Source organism: Alosa alosa, chromosome 10 (assembly GCF_017589495.1).
Source record: "Alosa alosa isolate M-15738 ecotype Scorff River chromosome 10, AALO_Geno_1.1, whole genome shotgun sequence".
In the NCBI taxonomy this organism is placed as follows: domain Eukaryota; kingdom Metazoa; phylum Chordata; class Actinopteri; order Clupeiformes; family Clupeidae; genus Alosa; species Alosa alosa.
The window spans coordinates 17,438,904-17,461,361 of record NC_063198.1 but is presented as its reverse complement, the minus strand read 5'-3'; the positions used below and the strand labels follow the sequence as shown (position 1 = coordinate 17,461,361).

The window sequence follows — 22,458 nt, the reverse complement described above, 5'->3', positions numbered from 1 at the left end:
AGCAGCCGATAAAGTATTTGCCTTTGCAACGGTCCGGGAACAAAGGCATTAGGAGGAGCAGCGGGATGATGCTCCACTCCAGTTATGAGGAAATCCAGTCAATCGTGTCACACTCCCTCGATGCAGCCAAGAAATCTAACCCAAACATAAAAAGACTTTTTGTGCCAAACGTGTGGGGGGGTTCAGATTCCAGCGTGCTGTGTTATGATTTGTCGGACCTGTTTACGAAAAAAGACCTTCCGTATGTTCGGACATAGTGCATTCCTGCGAGACGGCCAGGAATGTCATAGTTTATCAGGAAGGAGTCTCCCCATCCAAGGGTGTGGACATTCCATCCGTGTTGGAGGCAGAATGAAATGTCCGCTTAAAGGAGAATTCCGGTGTGATTTAAGTCACAGTAGCAGCAACTGGAATCCATGCATTTCCATTGAATTATTTTTGGAATCTGATCCCTTATCATACCTGTTCGTTCGTATTCGGCGCTCGACTTATCGTGACTAAATTGAAGATGGCGTTGAACGGTAAAATTCCTTAAGGTACTGTCTGTATAAATCGTCTTGTAAATAAACTACCAGTGCTTTTTCAAAGTTCTTAATGTCTCGTTTTAAATGTCAAGGCCCTCGGAACCAATGAAGTATTGAGCTACTTTGAGCCTCGTAAATTGTGTAAAACAGTGATTTATTTGCATGGCTAGGCCGATGCCCGAGGCACCCCCAACAAAAAACTGTTGGTAGCATTGGCTAACTAGCGCCAGATTTCTGAGTGCAGGGGACAAGCCAAGGTGAGCTATGAGACATACGTTCACACATGTTTCAACATACTTTAGGTCAATATCACACCGGAATTCTCCTTTAACAAACCATCATGGTCCCCCTCCACCTATGCCATCACACACCTCATCCTTATATCACACTTTAATACATCTACCTAACCATTCTACAAATCCATTTAATCACTAAAGACATGCCTAGATTGCTTTAAAAGCTAAAAGAAAGTAAACAAGTCTAGTCCCTAGGTCGCCATATACAGCGGGGGAAATAAGCATTGAACGCGTCAAAACATTTTTTTTAAGTAAGAATATATTTCCAGTGAGGCTATTTGCATGACATTTTCACCAGACATTAGTATTTACTCAGGCAATCCACACATATTTCAGTGTTTCCCACAGAATTGAATTCTATTTGTGGTGGTTGGTTTGCAGAATTGACTTGAATACAACAGTTTTTAACAAATTAGCACAGCGTGGTTATGATGCTAACCAGATTTAAGCACAATTTAGTACAACCTGGAAAATCATTGTGTGGTGGTCAATGTTGATATTGTGGTGGGCCGCCACAAATAAGTCAATGTATGGGAAACACTGTATTTAAAAAAAACAAAACATTAAAGTCCATAAGTAGAGTTATGTGTTTTAAAGTGGGATGACACAGGAAAAAAGGATTACCTGTGTTAAAATGTCTGGTGAAAATGTCAGGCAAATAGCCTCACTGGAAGTATATACTGAAAAAAAATGTAACGTGTTCAATACTTATTTCCCCCGCTGTATACAGCTTCATCCAATGACTGCATGCTATAGGAGACTGCATAGGCTAAAACAGAGATTCAAGTGGGCAGGTCTGCTTTAGCTAACTGTGTTTCAGCTAGTGCAAGCCCACTTAACGTGCACTGTAAGGTCTGCGCTCAGACTGTGGGAGTCCTCTCTGTGTTTTATGTCCACCATCTGGGCTCCCTCTCACTGGCTTCTCATTGGCCAGCATACCTCTACCACCGGGTGTTAGACCTAATGAGGGCCATCACCTGGCTTAATGCACCGCAACCGCTGAGGAGAAATATGGGGCAAACATGGCAGCACTTGCACTTTCCTGGACTCGTTTGAAGTTTTCCAGTTGGATGCATCCTGCTCAGGAGGCAAACGCAGCAGGTATCCACCTGAAGCATTAATCCCTACCATTCACCATTGCATGCTGCCTTTTACTAACACTAATGATACATGGGAGTGTTACTGGCATGATGTCTGCGATGCTGTCATCATGAAGAAGTGAAGGGAAAGTGAGAGTTGGTTGCTGCTATAAAATTAAATGATCCGTAATTTACCTCTCATCTGAATGAGTGTGTGTGTGTGTGTGTGTGTGTGTGTGTGTGTGTGTGTGTGTGTGTGTGTGTGTGTGTGTGTGTGTGTGTGTGAGTGTGTGTGTGTGAATGGTGAAATAAATAAAGTGGGTACTCACCATATTGGCAACTGGCCCCAGTGAAGCCCGCAGCACAGTCACAGAGCTGGGCCGAACCCACTCGACACACGCCGCCATTAAAGCACACGCCATAACTGCAGACCGCTGGAAGAGGAGAGAAAACGAGGGAGATGAGGGGATGACCGAGACAACGACAGGCACACAGAGAGAAGTCTTTTACTTTTTAAAACATCTCTGTCTAAAAATTTTGAAAATCAAGTTCAGAATCAAGTCTCTCAGGAACTTCAACTTAGAGAAAGAAAGAGAGAAAGAAAGAAAGAAAGAGAGAAAAAAGAAAAAGAAAAGGGAGAGATAGGTAGAGACAGAAAGAAAACAGCAGCTCAAAGAAATAAAGACAGAGAAGGAGAGAACGAACGAGTGATCAGAGGAGAGCAAACACCTGGCCGATCTGACCATCACAACATGTGATCATCTTCCCCATTCATCACCTGCTCTTATCACGGCCGCCTCAGCACCTGATAGCACATGGGACCTGATGACCTACTGACACTGACAAAGTATCACATACAGGCACAGGCATAGGTACACACACACACACACACACACACACACACACACACACACACACACACACACACACACACACACACACACACATACACAGTAAGACTCCTTGCACACACGTTTCACACACACACACACATACTGTACATACACACTGTACACACACACACACACCAGGCTAGCCGGCTAAGATGAAGCCTCTCTCTGGGCTTTGAGCCAAGCCCAAAGGCAGAAAAAGAAAAGTGCAGAATCAAAAGAAGAGGAGGAAGAAGAGGAGGAGGAGGAGGAAGAAGAGGATCTCCCTGTGATCAGTGATACCCATCAGCTGTACTGGTTACTCTGTTTATCCTGGAGAAAGGGGAGCCGGGCCAACGCTCAATCAGCCTGAAACTAGACCCGCCGACTATCAGTGAAGTATGAAGACACAGAAGTGATACTGCTGTCAAGGGATTAAAACAACAGTCTCTGCAGCTTTTGATAACCCAGGTGAGACCTAAGGATAGACTGCAAATCAACGCATACAGTTTAATTAGCAGTGCTGGTCCTCATATACATCTGATGCATGGCTCCGCTAAGTATACAATTCAGACAGCATGGCAGGGAGTAGAGCACTTCACTCTGCTATGGATCTGACCTTTACCTGCTACAGTTCAGCTGGATCTGTCCCTGATCAAGGCCGGATCCAGGCCGGTCAAGGGTAAGTTCTGGGCCAAGCCTGCTGCAGAGGGTGCAGCAATGTGGAACGGCATTTTGCAGCCACGCACTGTGTGTTCAGGTTGGCACAGGGACCCGAGCCGCAGGGTCGGTCCAGCCTATTCATCGTCTAATAGAAAAATGACCTTTCACACACATCGCATGGACGCTACCCACAGGAAGACATTTCACCTCACACATACGTGGAACAGGCAGGCAGGCAGGCAGGCAGAGCTTTCACCTTAAAGCTAATTTATAGTCCAGGCAACATGTGTCAAAGTCTTATCAACAGATGGTGCAGTGCTGTAGGTTTTCATAGTCCTTCTCCAGCGGTAAAACATCAAATAGAACATTATCTAGTTAATATGATAACTGGTATGACAACGTACTAATGCCTGTTTATATTTTCAAGCGTTACATCTCATTTAGGAAACGAAAATAAACACAGCCGCAAACCATGACCATGACAACACTCCAACATAGAACTCTTAGTTGCTATCCAATCAGAGTACACAACAATGTCTGTGCTTTTTCAAATGTTCTGATGTACAACAAAGCCCTTGCGGACAAAAACATTTTGTCAAGTGACACTCACCCCCATATAAATTCACCTTTACACACCTCCTCATGGTATGGACTGCACGTGCAGGCTGATGCCTGGCAGAGTATCGGTATTCCTTTTAAAGGTGTGAACTTCTGGCAAAGCAGAAGAGCCAAACAAACAAAGAGACAGCTGGAGAGGAGACAGCGTCGGAGTGTGCAGCCATCACATTCCACACACACACACACACACACACACACACACACACACACACACACACACACACACACACACTCACTCACACATTTGCAGATACACGACACTTTCGACACACACACACACACACACACACACACACACACACACACACACACACACACACACACACACACACACACACACACACACACACACACACACACACACACACACACTAATCCATTTGCAGATACACTCATACACACACACACACATATATATACACACACACACACACACACACACACACACCAATCCATTTGCAGATACACTCGACACTCGTACACATGCGCGCACGCGCACACACACACACACACACACCAATCCATTTGCAGATACACTTGTACACATGCGCACGCACGCACACACACACACACACACACACACACACACACACACACACACACACACACACACACAAAGACACATTTACATATACAAACGTATACCCATGCATACGCAGATACACACAGACACACACACACACACACACACATGCAGACACAAACACAAACACAGGATGCCTGCAGGAGCATCTGTGTGTTTGCATGTAAGTGAATACATCAGAGTGCATATGTAGAAATTAGGGATGCACGATATATCGGCGGCCGATATATTATTAGCCGATAAGTGAAAAAATACAAATATTATTATCGGTCCGATAACAGAATTCTGGCCGATAATTTGCGCCGATATTTTTTAAAGTCCTAATTTAGGCCTACGTAAGATCCGTCTGGCTACACTGAGCTAGCCTACTTGAGCTTAGTTGGCTATACTTTTTCCTCAATATAATGTCAGCGGTGTGAATGTATTTCACCACTCAAAGAAAATCTGTGGATATGCATTAATTTGGGAATCTGTGCATCTCAAAATCCTCTCGTGAATGATCCGCCATTTAACCTTAACAGAGCGGAGCTCAGCCCTATCTAGAGCCGTCTTGTGCTGGTGTGTTTGCACTTTACCGCGCTGGTCGGGGAAACAAATAAACAAACTCGTTAGTGGGACGAGTACATAAGTAGGCCTAGTTCTAAGTTGTGTTTTAGTATTATATTTGCATTACTTTAGCTTGGGTTTTGTATTATTACCTAGAAATATGCTAACCATTCGTGCTTCAGTTCCAGACAAGTCATCATAATAAGTTATTAAAACCTTCGGGGCTAACTCCTTTCATTTCTGCTGCAGCAGGTTGTGCGCAACAGAGTAGACGGACATAAGATACAGTCTGAGGAGTTGCAGCTTTATTCAGTTACCCGCAGTTAAAACTAAACCTAAGTTTCCCTCACAAACTCTGATTTGGTCGCTATACTGTAGCTTATTCCAAGCTGAGCCGTTTATGAGCGTTTAGTCCTAAAACGATTCAAACTCTCTAGCCACTCACTCGCAATTCACTGACGTCAGGTTCACTAGGAGCCACACATACTGTAGGGCTAGGCTACTGTTATCTTGTTGACTGCCGTACTATTGAGGACTATTATGAGTTCTGTCCATCATTTGGTGGTAGGTAAAATTACTGCAATAAAATTATGCTTATTAAATGCTTTCCCCAAATCACTTTTCACAAATTTTTTTCAAGAGTAATATTATCGGTTATCGTATCGGTATCGGCCACAACAAACCAATAAATATCGGTTATCGTTATCAGCCCTAAAATTTCATATCGGTGCATCTCTAGTAGAAATATGTGTGTGTTGGTGTGTGCATCAGACAGCCTCCAACAGACCTCACTAACCCTTTGTAAATTTGTTTGTAAGGGCATGTGTGTATTCATGTGAGTGTGTATGTCTGTAGTAAATGTCTGTTTGATCTGTCACGCTATTGGCTTGTCAGCACCTAATATGATATTCTCCAGAAAAGTGTGTGTGTGTGTGTGTGTGTGTCTTAATTAAGAGAACATAAGAACATTGGTATGTACTACCCACGTGTGAGGAAATGTGTGGACAGCAACCCTCTCTTTTTCTCTGTGCATGTGTATGCGTGTGGTATATGTGTGTCTTTGTCTCTATGTGTGTCTTTGTCTCTATGTGTGTGTGTGTGTGTGTGTGTGTGTGTGTGTGTGTGCGTGCGTGTGTGTTTTAGATTAATCTGTAGAGGTATTCAATGTTGCTCTCTTCCCAGCACTCCTGGGAAGATAAGCCTGAGACTGCAGGCCAGGCAGGGGGGTGTAGAGAAAGAAAGAGAGGGAGAGGGAGGGATGGAGGGAGAGAGAGGTAGAGAATGGGAGGTGGAAAAAGAGGAGGCCATCTGCATTTTTCTGTTCACCTAATCCCTACACCAATTACACAAGCATCACTTTCCCACCACTATCTTCCACAATCCCCACTCCTCACACACACACACACACACACACACACACACACACACACACACACACACACACACACACACACACCACACACACACACACACACACACACACAGCACACTTCACACATGGGCAAAAATGAAGAGAGGATTAAGTAGAAAGAGTCAAAAACTAGTTTTTAGAAATACAAACTCCACTATGAAAATACTAATGCCAAATCTATGTGATAAACTAGAGATGTTTTTTTCCCTTTTGTTTGGATTTCCTCATATGAATACAGGTGTCCTTTATAGGAATACTTTCCCACAGCTCAACTGCAGTGCAAGCCACAGTGCAAAAACACAGACTGCCATGTGAAATTCCTCAATCCTCATGAAACATGAACACAAGGGAAGCACTAACATATGTGATGAGTCTAACCTTATCAAACAAATCAAATAATCTCGTCACTCAGTACAGTGCAACCGGATAGCTCTCAGATCATGCAAAGGTGGGAAAACTAAAAACTTAAATCCTATTATAGCATTGGCCAGAAACAAGACCAAGAAAGGGGGTGGGAGAGGGAGAAAAAGAAAGGTGCCGAAAGAAAGAGACAGAATTAGAAATAGTAATTAAAGCAAGCTCAAGAGACAGAGGAAAATAAAGAAAAAAGAAAAAAAACAAGGAGATGAAGAGAGGATATAGAGATAAAAATGAAAAGAGAAAATGAAAGCTAGATAGATATCATAACACCCCCAATTATCACCACTTTTGTTCGGAAATTCTAAAACAACAATGTTTTTAACACTTCAAAATAACATTTGTTAAATGAACCTTACATTTTTCAGTAGCCAGGTAGGTGTGTAGATTTGAACAAAATCTGGTTTGGTTCTTAATGGGAGCATTTACTGCCTGAAATATCTGATTTTGTTTACCACGCTCGGAGTTATAGTGCTGGCCTGATGGGTCGCCTATTTACACCGTTTCAACGGCACATGAACGGTTAGACTTGTGTTAGACTAGAATTCTTGTCATGAAATTAAAATTCCACTGGAGCTCCAAGCGAATGTTTACACGCAGCCTTACAACACTGTTTACAGCTCTTCAAGTCACGGTAAAATGTCATTTTTGGTACATAGCTAATTTGGATACATCTATGGTGTGGGTGCTTGCGTTTATTTAGGAATCTGTCGTCTTGGTTTATAGAAATGGAGATTAAGTGACACATACACGCAAGACGGCGGAAATATGGGACCGACGGTAATAGGGGGAGTTCATATAGACATATATATATATAGATAGATAGATAGATAGATAGATAGATAGATAGACAGATAGATAGACAGATAGATAGATAGATAGTGAAAGAGAGAGAAAAAGTGTGAAAAACAGAGCAAATGTTTGCTTTGGTGTGAGAAACCTGTCCCCCCCCCCCGCGGGTCACCTCTGTGATTGCAGTCTGGCCGTGGCCCCTCACACCTGGTCTGGCCCCTGCATGTGGGCGATGTCAGCCGAAGAATGCCGTGTCACCATGACCCACAACAACAGGTCCAGGCCATCCGCCCCGCTCACGGGCAATACAACGCATCATTAGCCACAAACACACACACACACACACACCACACACACACAAACACACACACAGCAGCTGACCTTTGAGCAGATGTAGCCCTGATGTGGGCCTGATGTGGCTCCAGATTCTGGCCAGCCTGACCGGACATGGGCCAGATCCGCTCCCGAGTCAGCTGCTCTCTGAACTGAACTGAACTGAACTGAACTGAACTGAACTGCGAGGACACACACAGTGAACTGACACACACCTGGACCACAGGAACAAACTGCTAATTCAAAGTTGAAAAAAAAACATTTTTCAACAACAACTAGCAATGCTTCCAACTTCCAACTCTTTTTTATGGCATGAAAAAGTGTTGCAAGGCAATCGCATCACTTCCCCTAATCAGTTCATCCTCATAGGAAGTGTGGTGACAGTGGGGAAAGTAGCAGGAATCTGCGCTCTGCTCACGATCAACACGCTGGACTGCCAACAGCAACGAGCGCTCCGACAATCCCAGGAATGGGATTGGATGTCGGTTCAAAGGATCACTTTTTCCGACACCACAAAACATCCCAGTGACAGTGACATCACCCCCAGCTGCGCGTGCCTGTTGAATGGTGACCTCTCTGTCTGTCCAGCGCTGTGACCAACCTCCTGACTAGCCACAGCGGGATTAAATTACATGATTTTTACCCCAGTCACGAAATCAGATGTGAACAAGTCTTGTGAGCATTGGTTGGGGGCAACTTCCAAACCACATGTGGACATCCTCTGAGATATCAGAACTAATTGAGAGGGGTAGAATCAGTCTTCAGTATATCTATCAGTCCTGGTTTATAGATCATCTGTGATGGGAATGTGTCAATCCCCACAGGCTTGCATTGGGATGTTTGAGTCGGAATAGGAAGTGGACATGGGGTCAGTGATTATGGGCCTGAGTTGAACTGAGTTCAGTGTCACTGAGCTGAGCGGAGTTGAATTCACACTATTCACAGATTCCTCGTGAGATCTGGATGTTAGAAGGCCTCAAATGACGCGCCCCTGAGAGCTAATAAGCCATGCCCACATCTCTCTACAAAACTCACTCACATGGAAACATAAACATGTACATGTCAGCTTCATCAAAGGTGCATTTCTGGCAAAAGGTTACTGATATTTGAGTTCAACAGCCAATCAAATGACACCCCTGCCTTCTGTGCTCCTGAAGCAATGTTTTGATTGGCTGGAACAGTGCATGGTTCTTTCTGCTCTCACACCCAGAGCATGAAAATTTGATCGTTTTCCTCTAATTTGTAGTCAATTTGTTTGCATTGTCACCTTCAATCAATTTGCTGTCGTTTACCTCATTCCTGATGCACTAAAGGGCAAACCTAATATCAGATGGTTGTCCATAGAAACATCATGACAGAGGGTTCAGTGATCTTCCACTGATCTCAGGACAGCCCTGTTTCCACCAATAGAGGTGTGAGCCACAGAGGGTCGGGCAGCTAACCAGATCCATTCCCGCCGGCCCAGGCCACTCTTGGCTCCCTCACGCCCGATAATCTGCCCTGAAATAATCTCTTCCCCCAAGAAGCGGCGCAGCGAAGCGAATGGGCTAAGACTCTCCCTCACCCCGTCCGTCCGTGGGATCGCCTCCGCAGACGACTCCTCTCACGGGATTAATGCCTCCCATTGAAGGAGGGGCAGTGGGGTGAAGGATTGGGGGGTTGAAAACTTGACTGTCATCAGAACATCCCATGAGAACAAAGATGATGTTAGAACCTTATAATTTAGCACTAACGGCTAAACTCAACCAAAAGTCAGCCTTTCACAGCTCAACTTCTCCAAGAGTCAGGACATTTTACACTCCTTAACTCACAGCTAAAGCCATTCCAGAGTAAAGATTTGACCTTCCACCCTTTCTCCATTCTCAAACTACATTCACAGAATGTCTGACAGATCTTGCAAAATAAAACACTCGCCTCAAAAGTTTTACTTGTGCTCAGAGCCAAACAGTGTCAGAGTACCGATCCAGTGTATGATTGAAGTGTTCCCTTAATTTTTTTGAGCCGTATATATTTGCTTCATAGCAAAATCAGGTGTCTTATCAATATTAGGATAATTTCCAAAAATAACTAATCCAACTAGACAACCTTCACTGTTGCTAACATGACACTCAACAGAATATCACTCAAAATTGTACTGAGCCACCATTTATGGCAGTAATAAATATTTAATGATTTTCCCACTCAAAATAATAAAATTCAGTCCTTTTAAGGATCCCCTTCTGCAGTCTGCAGACACCGGGTATCTATATTATTAGTATTCGAGTCCAGTGGGAATTGAATTGAACCCTTGACCTTGAGGTGAATCCCTAGTGATTAGGGTTGGGCACTGAAACATGCTTAAATCATTTTATTGTAAAAAACAAAGTACCGGTTCAGGCACCATTTTGGCACTGGCACCGTTTTAAAAGTATTGATTTAGCACCGGTATCGGATAAAAACCAAATGATACCCAACCTTACTAGTGATGCATCAGGCCATGTGAGTTGACCTATGAGAGCCCTACAGCTAGAGTATGTGAAGCTCTCTGTAATTGGTGGGCTACAATCACGCATGCGAAAAGGGCAACACTGTATTTCAAGCTGCAAATCGTGTTAAGCTCCGCAGAGGAATGTGGCAAATAAAAGGCTGCCGATGCTAAACCCAGGGTAAGACAGCTCTTCCACTAATGGTTTCTCACCACTGAAACACCGTAAGGTGACGGCTGTGCTCTTAGGTTGCCCGAGCAGGTATAATTACACATTGAAAGAAAGTGTCTCTGTCATTTGCAATTGAAATGTTTATATTTGAGTACAGCAACTTTCAAAGTGCTGTCAGGTGAGATATGATAATGGTGAGATTCCACGGAATGGGAAAATCCCAAGAGGTGTGTGTGTGTGGGTTGTCTTTTGGCAGTGGCCTGGATGCCAACATGGCAAGAGAAACAAATAAACGATTTGGGTGGTCACTAGCCAGGGAGGGAGTGAGGAGACAGGCACAGACCCAAACTCATTAGATGCTCCACTCCGCTCCACTCCGCTCCACGCCGCTAGCTCCACTCAGCACCACCCAGCACAGGAGGCTGATTTACATCCTCCTAAAGTTTCCACCGCAAACCACCCAGCAGCAGCCCTACAGGGGTCAGGTCACCCCGGCTCATCCTCACTGTTTGTTAGTGACGTTAAAATTAACAGCCTTGCAGTAACTCTGCAGCACTGGCATTGTGCGATGGCAGGACAGAGCTTCTGTAGGGCCACCACACACACACACACACACACACACACACACACAAACATACCAGCGGGCCGGGTCGGGCTGGCAGACCACCCAGAGATGGACTTCAAGCTCATGGCCCGGGCTGCTTGGGCTGCTCTGGCTCTACGATTTCCGCCCTGGCGTTTTGAGTCCCCACAATAGCACCAGTTTTCCCATTCAGGGGTTAACAAGAGCTACAAACTGGTCAAGACATTGTCTCCACTTTTCAGAACCCCCACCCACAACTGCACACACACACACACACACACACACACACACACACACACAGAACACCCCTTCCCCATTTCATAGCCATCCCATTGTTGTGATCAATCAACTCTGCTGCCTTTTTTTTCTCCGTCCCTGGGGGCATTCAGTAACCCTGGAGCTGACCAGTCATTGTGTGTCGACTGGAGAGGCCACTCGAGTGTGCTGCTAAAGTGGAAGGACGTCCGGGCACACAGGGAGCGGCTAGCCAGACAAGAGCTCCTCTCCTCTCCACAACACAGAATCAGTCAGAGGAGTCATCAAGTCAATTGGCTGCCCTTCACAGACACAAAGAGGATACCTAAAATGCACTTGTTCCATCAAGCCAGGTCCATGCTTTTCCAATCAGCTCTTTCCTCTTTCTTTGTCAAACACTGGAGCAAAATGAGATCTTGACCCTATCCTGAGTTCATTGATGATGTTTTTTGGGTGCTTGTTAGTGATAAAGGACCAGGCAGCAGACATTTGTCTCTGCATATTTAACAAAACATTTCCATATATTTTGGGATAAAATAATCACACACCAAACATTTATTTTCTGCATGAGTAGGCCTACAATAACCAAATGACTGGGTGTTCCCTTGCAGACTCCAGTGATGGCTATGAACTCCAGAATCTATTGTTATTCAATAAAGGCGGAACGTTTTGTGAATTCCCGTGTTTTCCACATGAGCATCATTCTTCCTTTATCTATTGTTGAGACTACGTGATGCATCTGTATAAGATACTTTAAACATACACAACTTAACTGTGAAAATAACCAGAGGACTTACAGTGGATTATTCACTGGAATACAGTGATGAGTATATCATTTACAAAAAGACAGAGAACTTAAACAAATGTAGAGTTTGAGTTGGCAAGTACGTACAGTAACGTGAGAGATAACAGCTGGACGAGAAAGAGAGAGAGAGGGGAACAAGGGAAGATTGAGAAAATGATAACGAGATAGTTGCTGAACAGAATGGTACAGGAAGGTAAGCCTACAAAAGAAAACTGATTTGTTGAGAGAGAAAAGGAAAGAAAGAATTAAAAAAGAAAGAGAGAATAAAGAAAGAACTATCAGAGTGAGTTAGTGACTGAAAGAGAAGAGAAACAAGGTGAGTTCAATAGAGAAAGAGAAGAGAGAGAGAGAGAGAGAGAGAGAGAGAGAGAACAGAGCAAGGGAAGTTGTTGCCGAGGTGATATACATGATCAAACACAAACCCGACAATGTGCAAACAACAATTCCACAATTCGCTCTCAATTCTCGGGATGAGGTCACTTTACGGAGACATTGTATCTTTATCTCCCTCCGTCGCCACCAGAGAGGGGCTCTGTTGTCTTGGATGTCACACACCCCCGCGGCCCAGATTGGCCAGTGTTGAATGAGCCGCGGCAGCGGCAACAGTGCAGATTGCGCATCTCTAAGTGAGCGCGAGCACTGGGGGGATTCGCCCCGCAAGTCTCCTTCATCCTGGCTTTATCTCTGCTAAATGGGTCAGAGAAAAGAGTGATTAGCTCGTCCCGTTTCAAAGTGCTGCTGCGGCTTAAGTTTCACAAGATAAAAGCCACTCTTCCAAACCGCATGCGTATCCATACACATACACACACACACACACACACACACACACACACACACACACACACACAAATACACAAACTGAGGAGACCAGGCAGTGTCACATAAGAAAAAAACAAAAACGTAAAGCTCTGACTCCAGGAGATTTCGGGCAATGCACGGGGAATGTGCATCGAGGCTTTTGGTGTGTTTAGACACAAACCAGGGAGCTTAGGACTTCTGGGTAGACAGCCCTCTGCCTGCCAGTATAATTTAATAGTATAACCTTCTCCTGCAGACAAAGACGTCTTTGAGGATAACACTGGCACCGGTAATGAGAGCCTGCTGAAAAGCACAACCAGGAGAATCTCTCTCTCTCACTGTGTATCTCTCTCTCTCTCTCTCTCTCTCTCTCTCTTTCTCTCTCTGCTCTCTTTTTTCTAGCTTTCTTCTCTCCCTCCCCTCTTTCAGTCTGTCTGTCTGTCTGTCAGTCTGTCTCCTTCCAATCATTTATTCTCTCCAACTCTTCCCTGCTATTCACTCTTGTCCTGCTCTTTCTCTGGACTTCCTGTCTGCTTCTCAGATGACCTGTCTGTCTGTCTGGCTCTCAAGCACATATGCCCAACGCACACACACACACACACACACACACACACACACACACACACACACACACACACACACACACACACACACACACACACACACACACCTGCACATATCCCTCTTACATCCTCCAGGCCTTCTACCCCCTGGCAGCATCTAGCTCAGGGAGCAGTACACCAGGGGTGGTCCCAGGTCCCCGGGCTCTGTTCCATCTCAGTGAGAGCACCGTGGCTCCTGGGCTGGGAAACTTAGGAAGCTCTATCCAGCGCCAAGATAAAGCACAAGGACAGTTCACAGCGGAGCGGACGAACAGAGGCATGGTCCGTCAGGGGGTACTGCCCCGCGGTATGTAAGCTATGCAAGCTGGACCCAGGCCCCATAAAATCCAATCAGGAGGATCTCAGCTGGACGCCCTCTATATGGGGATAAGCCTCGGCCTTGCCTGCCCATCCATCCGCTGGATGCCACCAATGGGTCCCTCTGTTCTCTTCGACACAATATGCTATACAGTGACCTGGGTCAGTGGGTCTACACAACTCCAGCATGGCCTCTGCTGGGCCATCAAAGCGTCACATGGGAGTTTTGAAGAGGGCGACACACTGAGAAGGTGATACCTCTCATTCACACATCTCGAGAAGTTACAGCCATGCGGAAAAAATGTCTTTCCTAAGGATTATCCCTAAGAGAATAAAGCACACGGTCCAATGCAACGAAATAAAATAGAGTTTGGCTATTAGTGTGTGGAATCACTGCAAGCTTCTAGAACTTGACTTCAAGAACCTCATCAAATAGTACTTTTCATGATGAAATAACTGCTGTGAACAAAATTAATATTGAAATGTGGATATGTACAGCGGGGAAAATAAGTATTGGACACGTCAACATTTTTTTCAGTAAGTATACTTCCAATGAGGCTATTTGCATGACATTTTCACCAGACATTAGTATTAACTCAGATAATCCACTCATATAAAAAAATCCAAACATTAATGTCCATAGGTAGAGTTATGTGTAATAAAGTGGAATGACACAGGAAAAAAGTATTGAACACGCCTGCTGAAATTTCTTAAATACTTTGTGGAAAAGCCTTTATTCGTTATGACAGCTTCAAGGCATTTCCTGTATGACGAAACTAATCAGTCATAGTATTCTGGTGTGAGTTTGGCCCATTCTTTTAAACAGATAGTCCTTTAATATTGAAGATTTCAGGGGTCCCTCTTGTGAATCCTGATCTTTAGTTAACTGTTCAATTGAATTGAAGTCAGGGAACACTACTTTTAGACATTATTGTTTGGTTTTTATATATGTGTGGATTACCTAAGTTAATACTAATGTCCGGTGAAAATTTCATGCGAATAGCCTCACTGGAAGTATACTTACTGAAAAAAATGTTGACGCGTTCAATACTTATTTTCCCCGCTGTACATAACAAGTTAAAGGCCCAATTCTTAATTATAATCCATTGTATGCTTAATTATAATCACTGCCTGCAGGAAAATTCTCCTCACATTCATCTAGCAGTCCATCCCCTTGAGTGGCCTCAAAAAACACCAGTGTTAAATGTATCCATGCAGCTAAGGCTGATAAATGTTTATAACCAGTGTGCATTTCATCTGAATAACAGGCTGGCACTGCCCACAGGAGGTCAGGGTTGAGTCCAGGTCACTGTGCCGGCCTCCACTTGGCACCATCACTCGCACCAACTCAGGGCCAACGGGCGGTGCCACTGGCCGACCAGGCCTCCTGGGCCAGAGAAGGGTACGTGGGTAAGAACACTCTGAGCCTCCATACTGCTCTTTAACCTTTGGCATGACCGCTCACGTCCATCACACACCCTAAATACTGCACAGCGGCAGACAGACCGAAGGGGGTCGGACAACAGGAGTATCAAAGAGATCTGGCTCAAGGCCCTAGTCTAGCCAAGGTTTAGCCACGGTCTTTGGCCAAGTCCATCCCAATCCATTTCCACTCCAGTCTCCTCTGCTATTTGAAGCATAACTGCAAACCCATCCACTCACTCAGCATTTTTACAAGCAACCCCCTCTCTTTTATGGAAAAATCGTAAAGCACACAAAGCCATGCGTGACAGCCTTCACTGAGGATTGCAGCAGTTCCTTGTAAGACATAAGCTCAGAGTGTTCAACAAGAAGCCTGTTTAAGTGCATGGGAATGCCATATCCCCTTCGCCATTCATCTGTCAGTCGCTCATTGTCACACACACATAAATTCCACGTCTCTGTCATCTGTTTGGGGTACCTCCCTGAAAAAAAAAAGGTCCCATCTCCACAGCCAGGCACTTTTGGCCATCAGTCCTGGTCTAGGTCTAGGACACTAAAACTCTAGGGACCGAATCTAAAGGAGCTGCTCTGAAGTGCTAGCTGAACTGCCGAAAACGTCATAAAGAGGCAGCATCACCTTTAATCTTTACGAGTGTTTCAGTCCACAATCCGGCAAAGAGTCTGGGGGCTCCGCCTCTGCGTTTGATCAAAACCATGTGTCTCCTGAGTCGACCCTCGACCAGTATCTGTGATCCTCATTTTTGACCTCCTCTACATAAACTGATAGATGACCTGAGGTCACTAGGTCAGTGACCGCGAGGCACAGGAAGTACTTGACTGATAGAGTGCCATTCCTGTCAAAGAAGCTGCTTTGGACATTAACATCATTAAGCAACATCATTTGCACTTCTTGTTGTTGCACTGGTTGACATTCAAGTTCGACATTTAGTGAAAACACTCAACAACACACACCTCCTTGGCAACAACCTACTTCATTAAAAGTAGAAAAACCCACATCAAGAACACCAAAATGGAACTAATTTATATAAACACACTTGTCAGAATCACTCCCGCAACTTCAACAAAGAATTTCATCACCTGATAACAGTAAATGCGTGAACGTGACTGACCACCACACACACTGGCAGGCTGGTGAGCGCTATCTGAGGAGAAGAGGGTGAGACACTTACGATAGAGGCAGCCGGCCTCGCCGTTGAGCTGGGACCATCCAGGGCAGCACTTATACACTGTCTGGTAGTCCTGACGGTACACCTGTCTGTAGGCTGTGTAGTAGGCAGTTCTGTAGACAGACAGAGAACCATGGATCATTAAGTGATTAGATCCATACCAACTCAGTTATTTACACATGCAAGACTAGACACAATGTGACTCAATGTCCAAACAGGCTGATATATTGTATTTGGCCTTTGCAGTGTTTGGGTATGTGTACCTACACATTTGTGTATTTACATGAAAACTCAAGGACAACATATAGAAGGACATTTGAGTAGAAATACACACTTGGTTCTGTAGATAGTTAAATCAAGACAGTAGAATGTAATGACAATCCAGGCCTATTTTGTGCATGACTCATGACTCTAATTTCAGAACCCTGAACAAATCTATCATCATCTTAATTCCTCTTACTCAGGGAATTAAAGTGCTACGCTTCAGATAATGACGACCCTGATAGGCAGACCAAGTCCCCGTCTGATGGGGAGCTTGTGGTTTTCCCTAAAGCCTGTGTGGATGTGGGTATGCCTGCGTGACAGATTGAAAGGCATGACTAATATTTGCAGACGTGGTGGTGCAGGTGTGTGTGTTTGAGTGTGTGTGTGTGTGTGTGTGTGTGTGTGTGTGTGTTTGTGTGTGTGTGTGTGTGTGTGTGTGTTTGAGTGTGTGCGTGTGTGTGTATGCGAGTGTGTCTGTGTGTTTGTACACGTGTGTGTTTCTGTGGGCGTCAAAAGGAAAACACAAACACTGTCGTAATTAGTCTGACATCTCCACTCCTCCTCCATGTCTTTCATGTCATTTTCTTCAGAGAGAGAACAAGAGAGAGAGGGAGAGAGAGAGAGAGAGACTCGCTGGCGCACTCCTGAGCATCAGTGTGTATGTCCCTGTAGTTAGGCCTTTCTGGAGTCTCGCACACAGACGCCTCTCACACACAGTCATTACTCCCCAGCAGCCCACGGCTCTTTGTTTATGGGCCCTAATTGAAGCCCTGGCCTCTGTTAAAGAGAGCTGCAGCACTGCTGACTTGTACCCCCTACACACACACACACACACACACACACACACACACACACACACACACACACACACACACACACACACACACACACACAGTGACACACATGGGAGACATCCCTCAGTGAGGGTTTAAGATAGATTCCTGGAACACTCCTCAGGGAGAGAGAGAACTAGATGGAATGACAGACGGAGAGAGGGAGAAAAGGAGAGGGAGAAAAGGAGAGAGGCAGGCAGAAAGAAAGAGAAACAGGTATAAAGGGGGTAGGGGGAAAAGGAGAGAGGCAGGCAGAAAGAAAGAGAAACAGGTATAAAGAGGGTAGGGGGAAAGAGAAATTGTACACATTTTGACAACAAAACAGTATAAATCAATTCTTAAAAAAGTTTTAAAGAGCTAAGCTTAAATCAAATCATTATGTCTCTGATGGAGATGGCCAAGCTGAATAGGATTACTGTAAGAGTGTAGAGACAGGCAGCTCCTCTGCTTGACCGCACACTCCACCCTGTCACTGCCTCAGACAGTGAACAGGAACACCAGCTGTACATACAGATGCTATGTGCATATCAAACCTTTGAGTAAGTGTAGGCGTGCGTGCACACTTATAAATGGTTAAGGTATACCTGTTGACCATATTTATCATTTTATTATTATTATTATTATTATTACTACTACTACTAGTAGTAGTAGTAGTAGTAGTAGTAGTAGTAGTGGTAGTATTATAATTATTATTATTTGTCTGCCAAGGTTGTTTTCATATTGTCAGCTCATACTTCAACATCTCAGCCTGTGAGGTCACACTACCAGAGCCACACAGAACTAGAGAAAGAGATAGTGCTGAGAAAGAGAGAGAGAGGGATGAATGGGGAAAATGTGTGAGAGGAAAAGTGGAAAACAGAGGAACAAGAAGAGAAGGAAAGAGGAAGGGAGGAAGAGTGTGTGTAGGAAAGAGAGAGGTAGAGGGAAAGGGAGAGGGAGAGGAAAGGAAGAGACAGTGTGTTTGAGAGAGAGAGACAGAATGAGAGGAGGAAGAGAGAGTATGTTTGGGAGAGAGAGTAGGAAGAGGGAAGGAGAGTGTGTGTGGGGGGAGAAAAAGAAGAGAGGAATGATGCTTGGGAGGAAGAAGAGAGGAGAGTGTGTGTTGGAGATAGAGTATGTTTGGGAGAGAGGCTATAGCAAAGAGAGCTCCAGTGTTGTCCCTTGGAGGTATGCGTGTTCTGAGGATGCCTTCCAAATTGTACCTTTCAGGCTGACGCTGAGGACACCTTACACTTAAAGGCCAGGGGGGTGGGGGGTGGGGGTTAAGGCCCTGATTACAGAAACGGGAAAAACAGCCCAAGAACCAGAACCAACCTGACACGGGTTTAAAAAGAGCTGAGGTGAAAGGACACAACCCATGTGTTTGAAGACGCACAGGCAAAGACACTAAGCCTAATCTGTATGGTACACACTGTTAGAGTAAGAGGGCTCCTCAGAGAATGCTTAAACCATTATGCTTTTTGTTAAGTTTAGTTAAATTCTCCCCAAGTTACTTAAGCTGTCACTCTAATGTGGAGTGTTATAAAAAACCTCCATAGTCCTCATTTACATAGTAGGCTCTGTAAATGAGAAACAAATTGTCTTCACATCATTGACCTGTTCTACATAGTGCAGGCTTTGGGAATTCCTTAAACTCAAGTTCTGAAGGCATCCATGAGGAAGAATCAATAATTCTTTCAAAGAAGCTTTTCCGTTATTAAAGCTGACATAATGGCCACAAACACATGCACCATTTGCTTTGGTGAAGTGGCATTGACAACAATGTTAAACATAAAACATGTTATTTAGACATTCATACATGAATAATGGAGTAGAGGACACTGGTGGACCCATTATAAATTGATGCATGGATGACTAGGTCATAAATGGCATTAGAAACATATGGATGGACAGATGGGCATGCGACTGAATGGATGTGCACACATGGACAGATGCATAGACAGACAGATAAATGTCTGGCTTTGCCTTCCCATGGATCTTATTCAGTTGATCATGGTCTGGAGTGGACTGTGGACTGATAAAATGTGATGTGTATAATCAAGAATTAGACATAACTAGATCCAAACGCCCATGGCCTGAACAAGCTTCTTGAGGAACAAGCACAAGGAGATGGAGGAAAGGAAAAACTCTCTTTAAACAGAAAAAAAAGCTCAGGGGGGGGTAGTCGTTCGCTTGAGGCTGGTTGGGGAAAGAATAAGAAAGGGAGGTGGGGTGATGTGCAAGGGGTAAAGGGAAGCAAGGCGAGAGAACTGCGATGGTAGCAGATCATCCATACATAGACACGTCATACCTTCTCTCATATCCCATGCACCAGGACTGGCCCATACAGCCCTGCTTCCACACCTTGACCATGCGCGAGAAGGCCTGGACGCACGGCTGTCTTTGCGCCACCAGCTTCACCTCGCGCTCAGCGCACACATTCGGCCTGTCGGGGGCGACAAACATCAGGCTGACATTAGAAACAAAAAAACATTACACCTGCCTATCCGCTGCTCCGGTACCCTGTTGTGATGCCATTATTTGTAAGACTAATGTTGTTTGTTGAGGATCTGACAGGCCTCTAGTCCTCCTGGGGTTTTGTTATCCTCCGAGGGGGAATTCCTCTCCAGTATTAGCAGAATAACTAAGTAGTACCACACAAGACTCTACCTGCAGCAGGGCTTGTTGAAAACATGGTAAGAGACTTACCTGAAGGAACAGGAAAATGCTTACACACACACACACACACACACACACACACACACACACACACACACACTCTCTCCTCACTCTCTCTCTCTTTCTCTCTCTCTCAACAAACACAGTCTCACACACAATCTCTCTGTTCCTCTCTCTCTCTCCCCTAACACATCCACACACACACACACACACACACACACACACACACACACACATAAGATAATTTCTTCTGTGACTGATACTTTCTGACTCAGCCGTAAGTCACAGCACTGCACACATGACTAATCAAAGAGCCGGATCATAAGTCTGTCTCAATGGGAACTAACTGATCTTTATGGCTTCATGCCCCAAAGACCACCAGACTCTTTTGGGCACTTTTTTATGGAGCCTGTGAGCATCCAGGGCCAGCTGACAGCAGATAAAGACAGCGCCTGGAGAGGTGATCAGGGGGCTGTGGCTTGGTCTAATCAGTGTTCACTGACTGGAAAGCTGTTCAGCAAGAGTAGAGGCGCATTTCCATTTCACATAATGACAACTCTCAGATAACCTCAATAATGACTGAAAGTAGCTATTAGCAAATTACAGTTAAGTGAAAACAGGTAAAAGCCAGAGAGACTTGTATCTTCTAAGGATACTTTTACACTTGAATTTAATATTTTTGAGGTTTTCCCCTAGCATTAAATGTCAGATCCAATGTAAATACCATAGCGGTTGGGGGCAATGTTTCCCATTCCGATCTGTCTTCAACACTAATTGCAATTAGGTCTATTTACAGAGGACAACCTAATTAGCAGCATAGAAACAAGGTTTATGGAGGGAGGATAATAATCATTCTGCCAACGTTGCTGTTATCATATTAATAGTATCTTCTTGTATGGACTTGCACTGAGTCAGGGCAAGATTGAGTTTCAACTCATATGGTGTAGTGCGTCTCTACCTGTAGCGTCTAAACGAAATTACCGCTGGAGACATGCAACATAGTTTTTATAAAGTGTGGCTGTGGACTTGCATCCTCTGACTGTAGTAGTCCAGCTTAGAACTATATTTCACGCAATGTCTTTTAATCAGTGGTATTTTAGGGAAAACGTAGCCGAAATGTAGGCTAATCTTGAATGTGGAAATATCCTATTATTCTGATCAATTTGTCTTAGCCCAACAGACTGGCACTAAAGAGAGCATGACTGAAACTTTCTCCCCTTAAAGTTAATTCAACTTAATTCGCTCAGACGATGTTTTGATATTTACTTACATGTATGGCATGAGGTCTCTTTCATAACGGGATGCTGCTTGTAGCCCGTTAATTAAGAAAATAAGCACTGTAATGAAAAAGATATCCATTATCACTAGCTGAGGAAAAAGAGATGCGAAGACACATCAACGGTAACGGAACCAAGCAAACAAAGTCAAATCGCGCTCAAATCATGTTGGAAAAGTCCCAAAATTTGGTGAAGTCTCTCATAAGTAGCGCTGATGTCTGACGTCTAGGGAGCAAAGAGTGAAGTGAAGACAGTTAACGAGGAGGGGAAAACTCCGTCCCCCGTAGTCCCCGTGGGAGGCCAAAACCTAAATATCCGCAGGGCACAACTCCTTCCTTAGAAAGCCGGGCTTTAACAGATAGAAATTTCCCGTCATTCGTTGACACGCGCGAATCACTTGGCCATGGAGTTCTTTAATTAAGTAGCCTAGATTAACATCCAGAAGACAGATGTAACCTGAATTACTTAACACAAAAATGCGTTTAGTTGCACTTTTCCTAAATGATGATACGGTGCAAATTGATTTAGGATTAAATAGCCTAGGCTATATTTTCCTTATAGGCCTAATATTTATTTACTAAAAAGTACTTTGTATATTCTGTATCAAATTCCCTCCAACGTTTATTATTTCAGCTTTGAGGCTTCGAAAGATATTTAAATTATAAACTGAGTACAGTAAAACCAGGCAG

The 22,458-nt window shown here is 44.4% G+C and overlaps 1 protein-coding gene across 1 annotated transcript in view; it reads right to left on the bottom strand.

Moving 5' to 3' along the window:
• megf6b (multiple EGF-like-domains 6b) overlaps positions 1–22,067 on the bottom strand; it is a 93,647-nt gene extending 71,580 nt beyond the window's left edge. The window contains exons 1-4 of the mRNA XM_048255921.1: positions 21,763–22,067; positions 20,125–20,259; positions 16,741–16,850; positions 2,229–2,333 (exon numbers count right to left, since the gene is read on the bottom strand). Coding sequence (XP_048111878.1) covers positions 2,229–2,333; positions 16,741–16,850; positions 20,125–20,259; positions 21,763–21,851 — 439 coding nt within the window. The 5' untranslated portion in view covers positions 21,852–22,067. The remainder of the gene's footprint in view (positions 1–2,228; positions 2,334–16,740; positions 16,851–20,124; positions 20,260–21,762) is intronic.
• Positions 22,068–22,458: the final 391 nt, after the last annotated feature.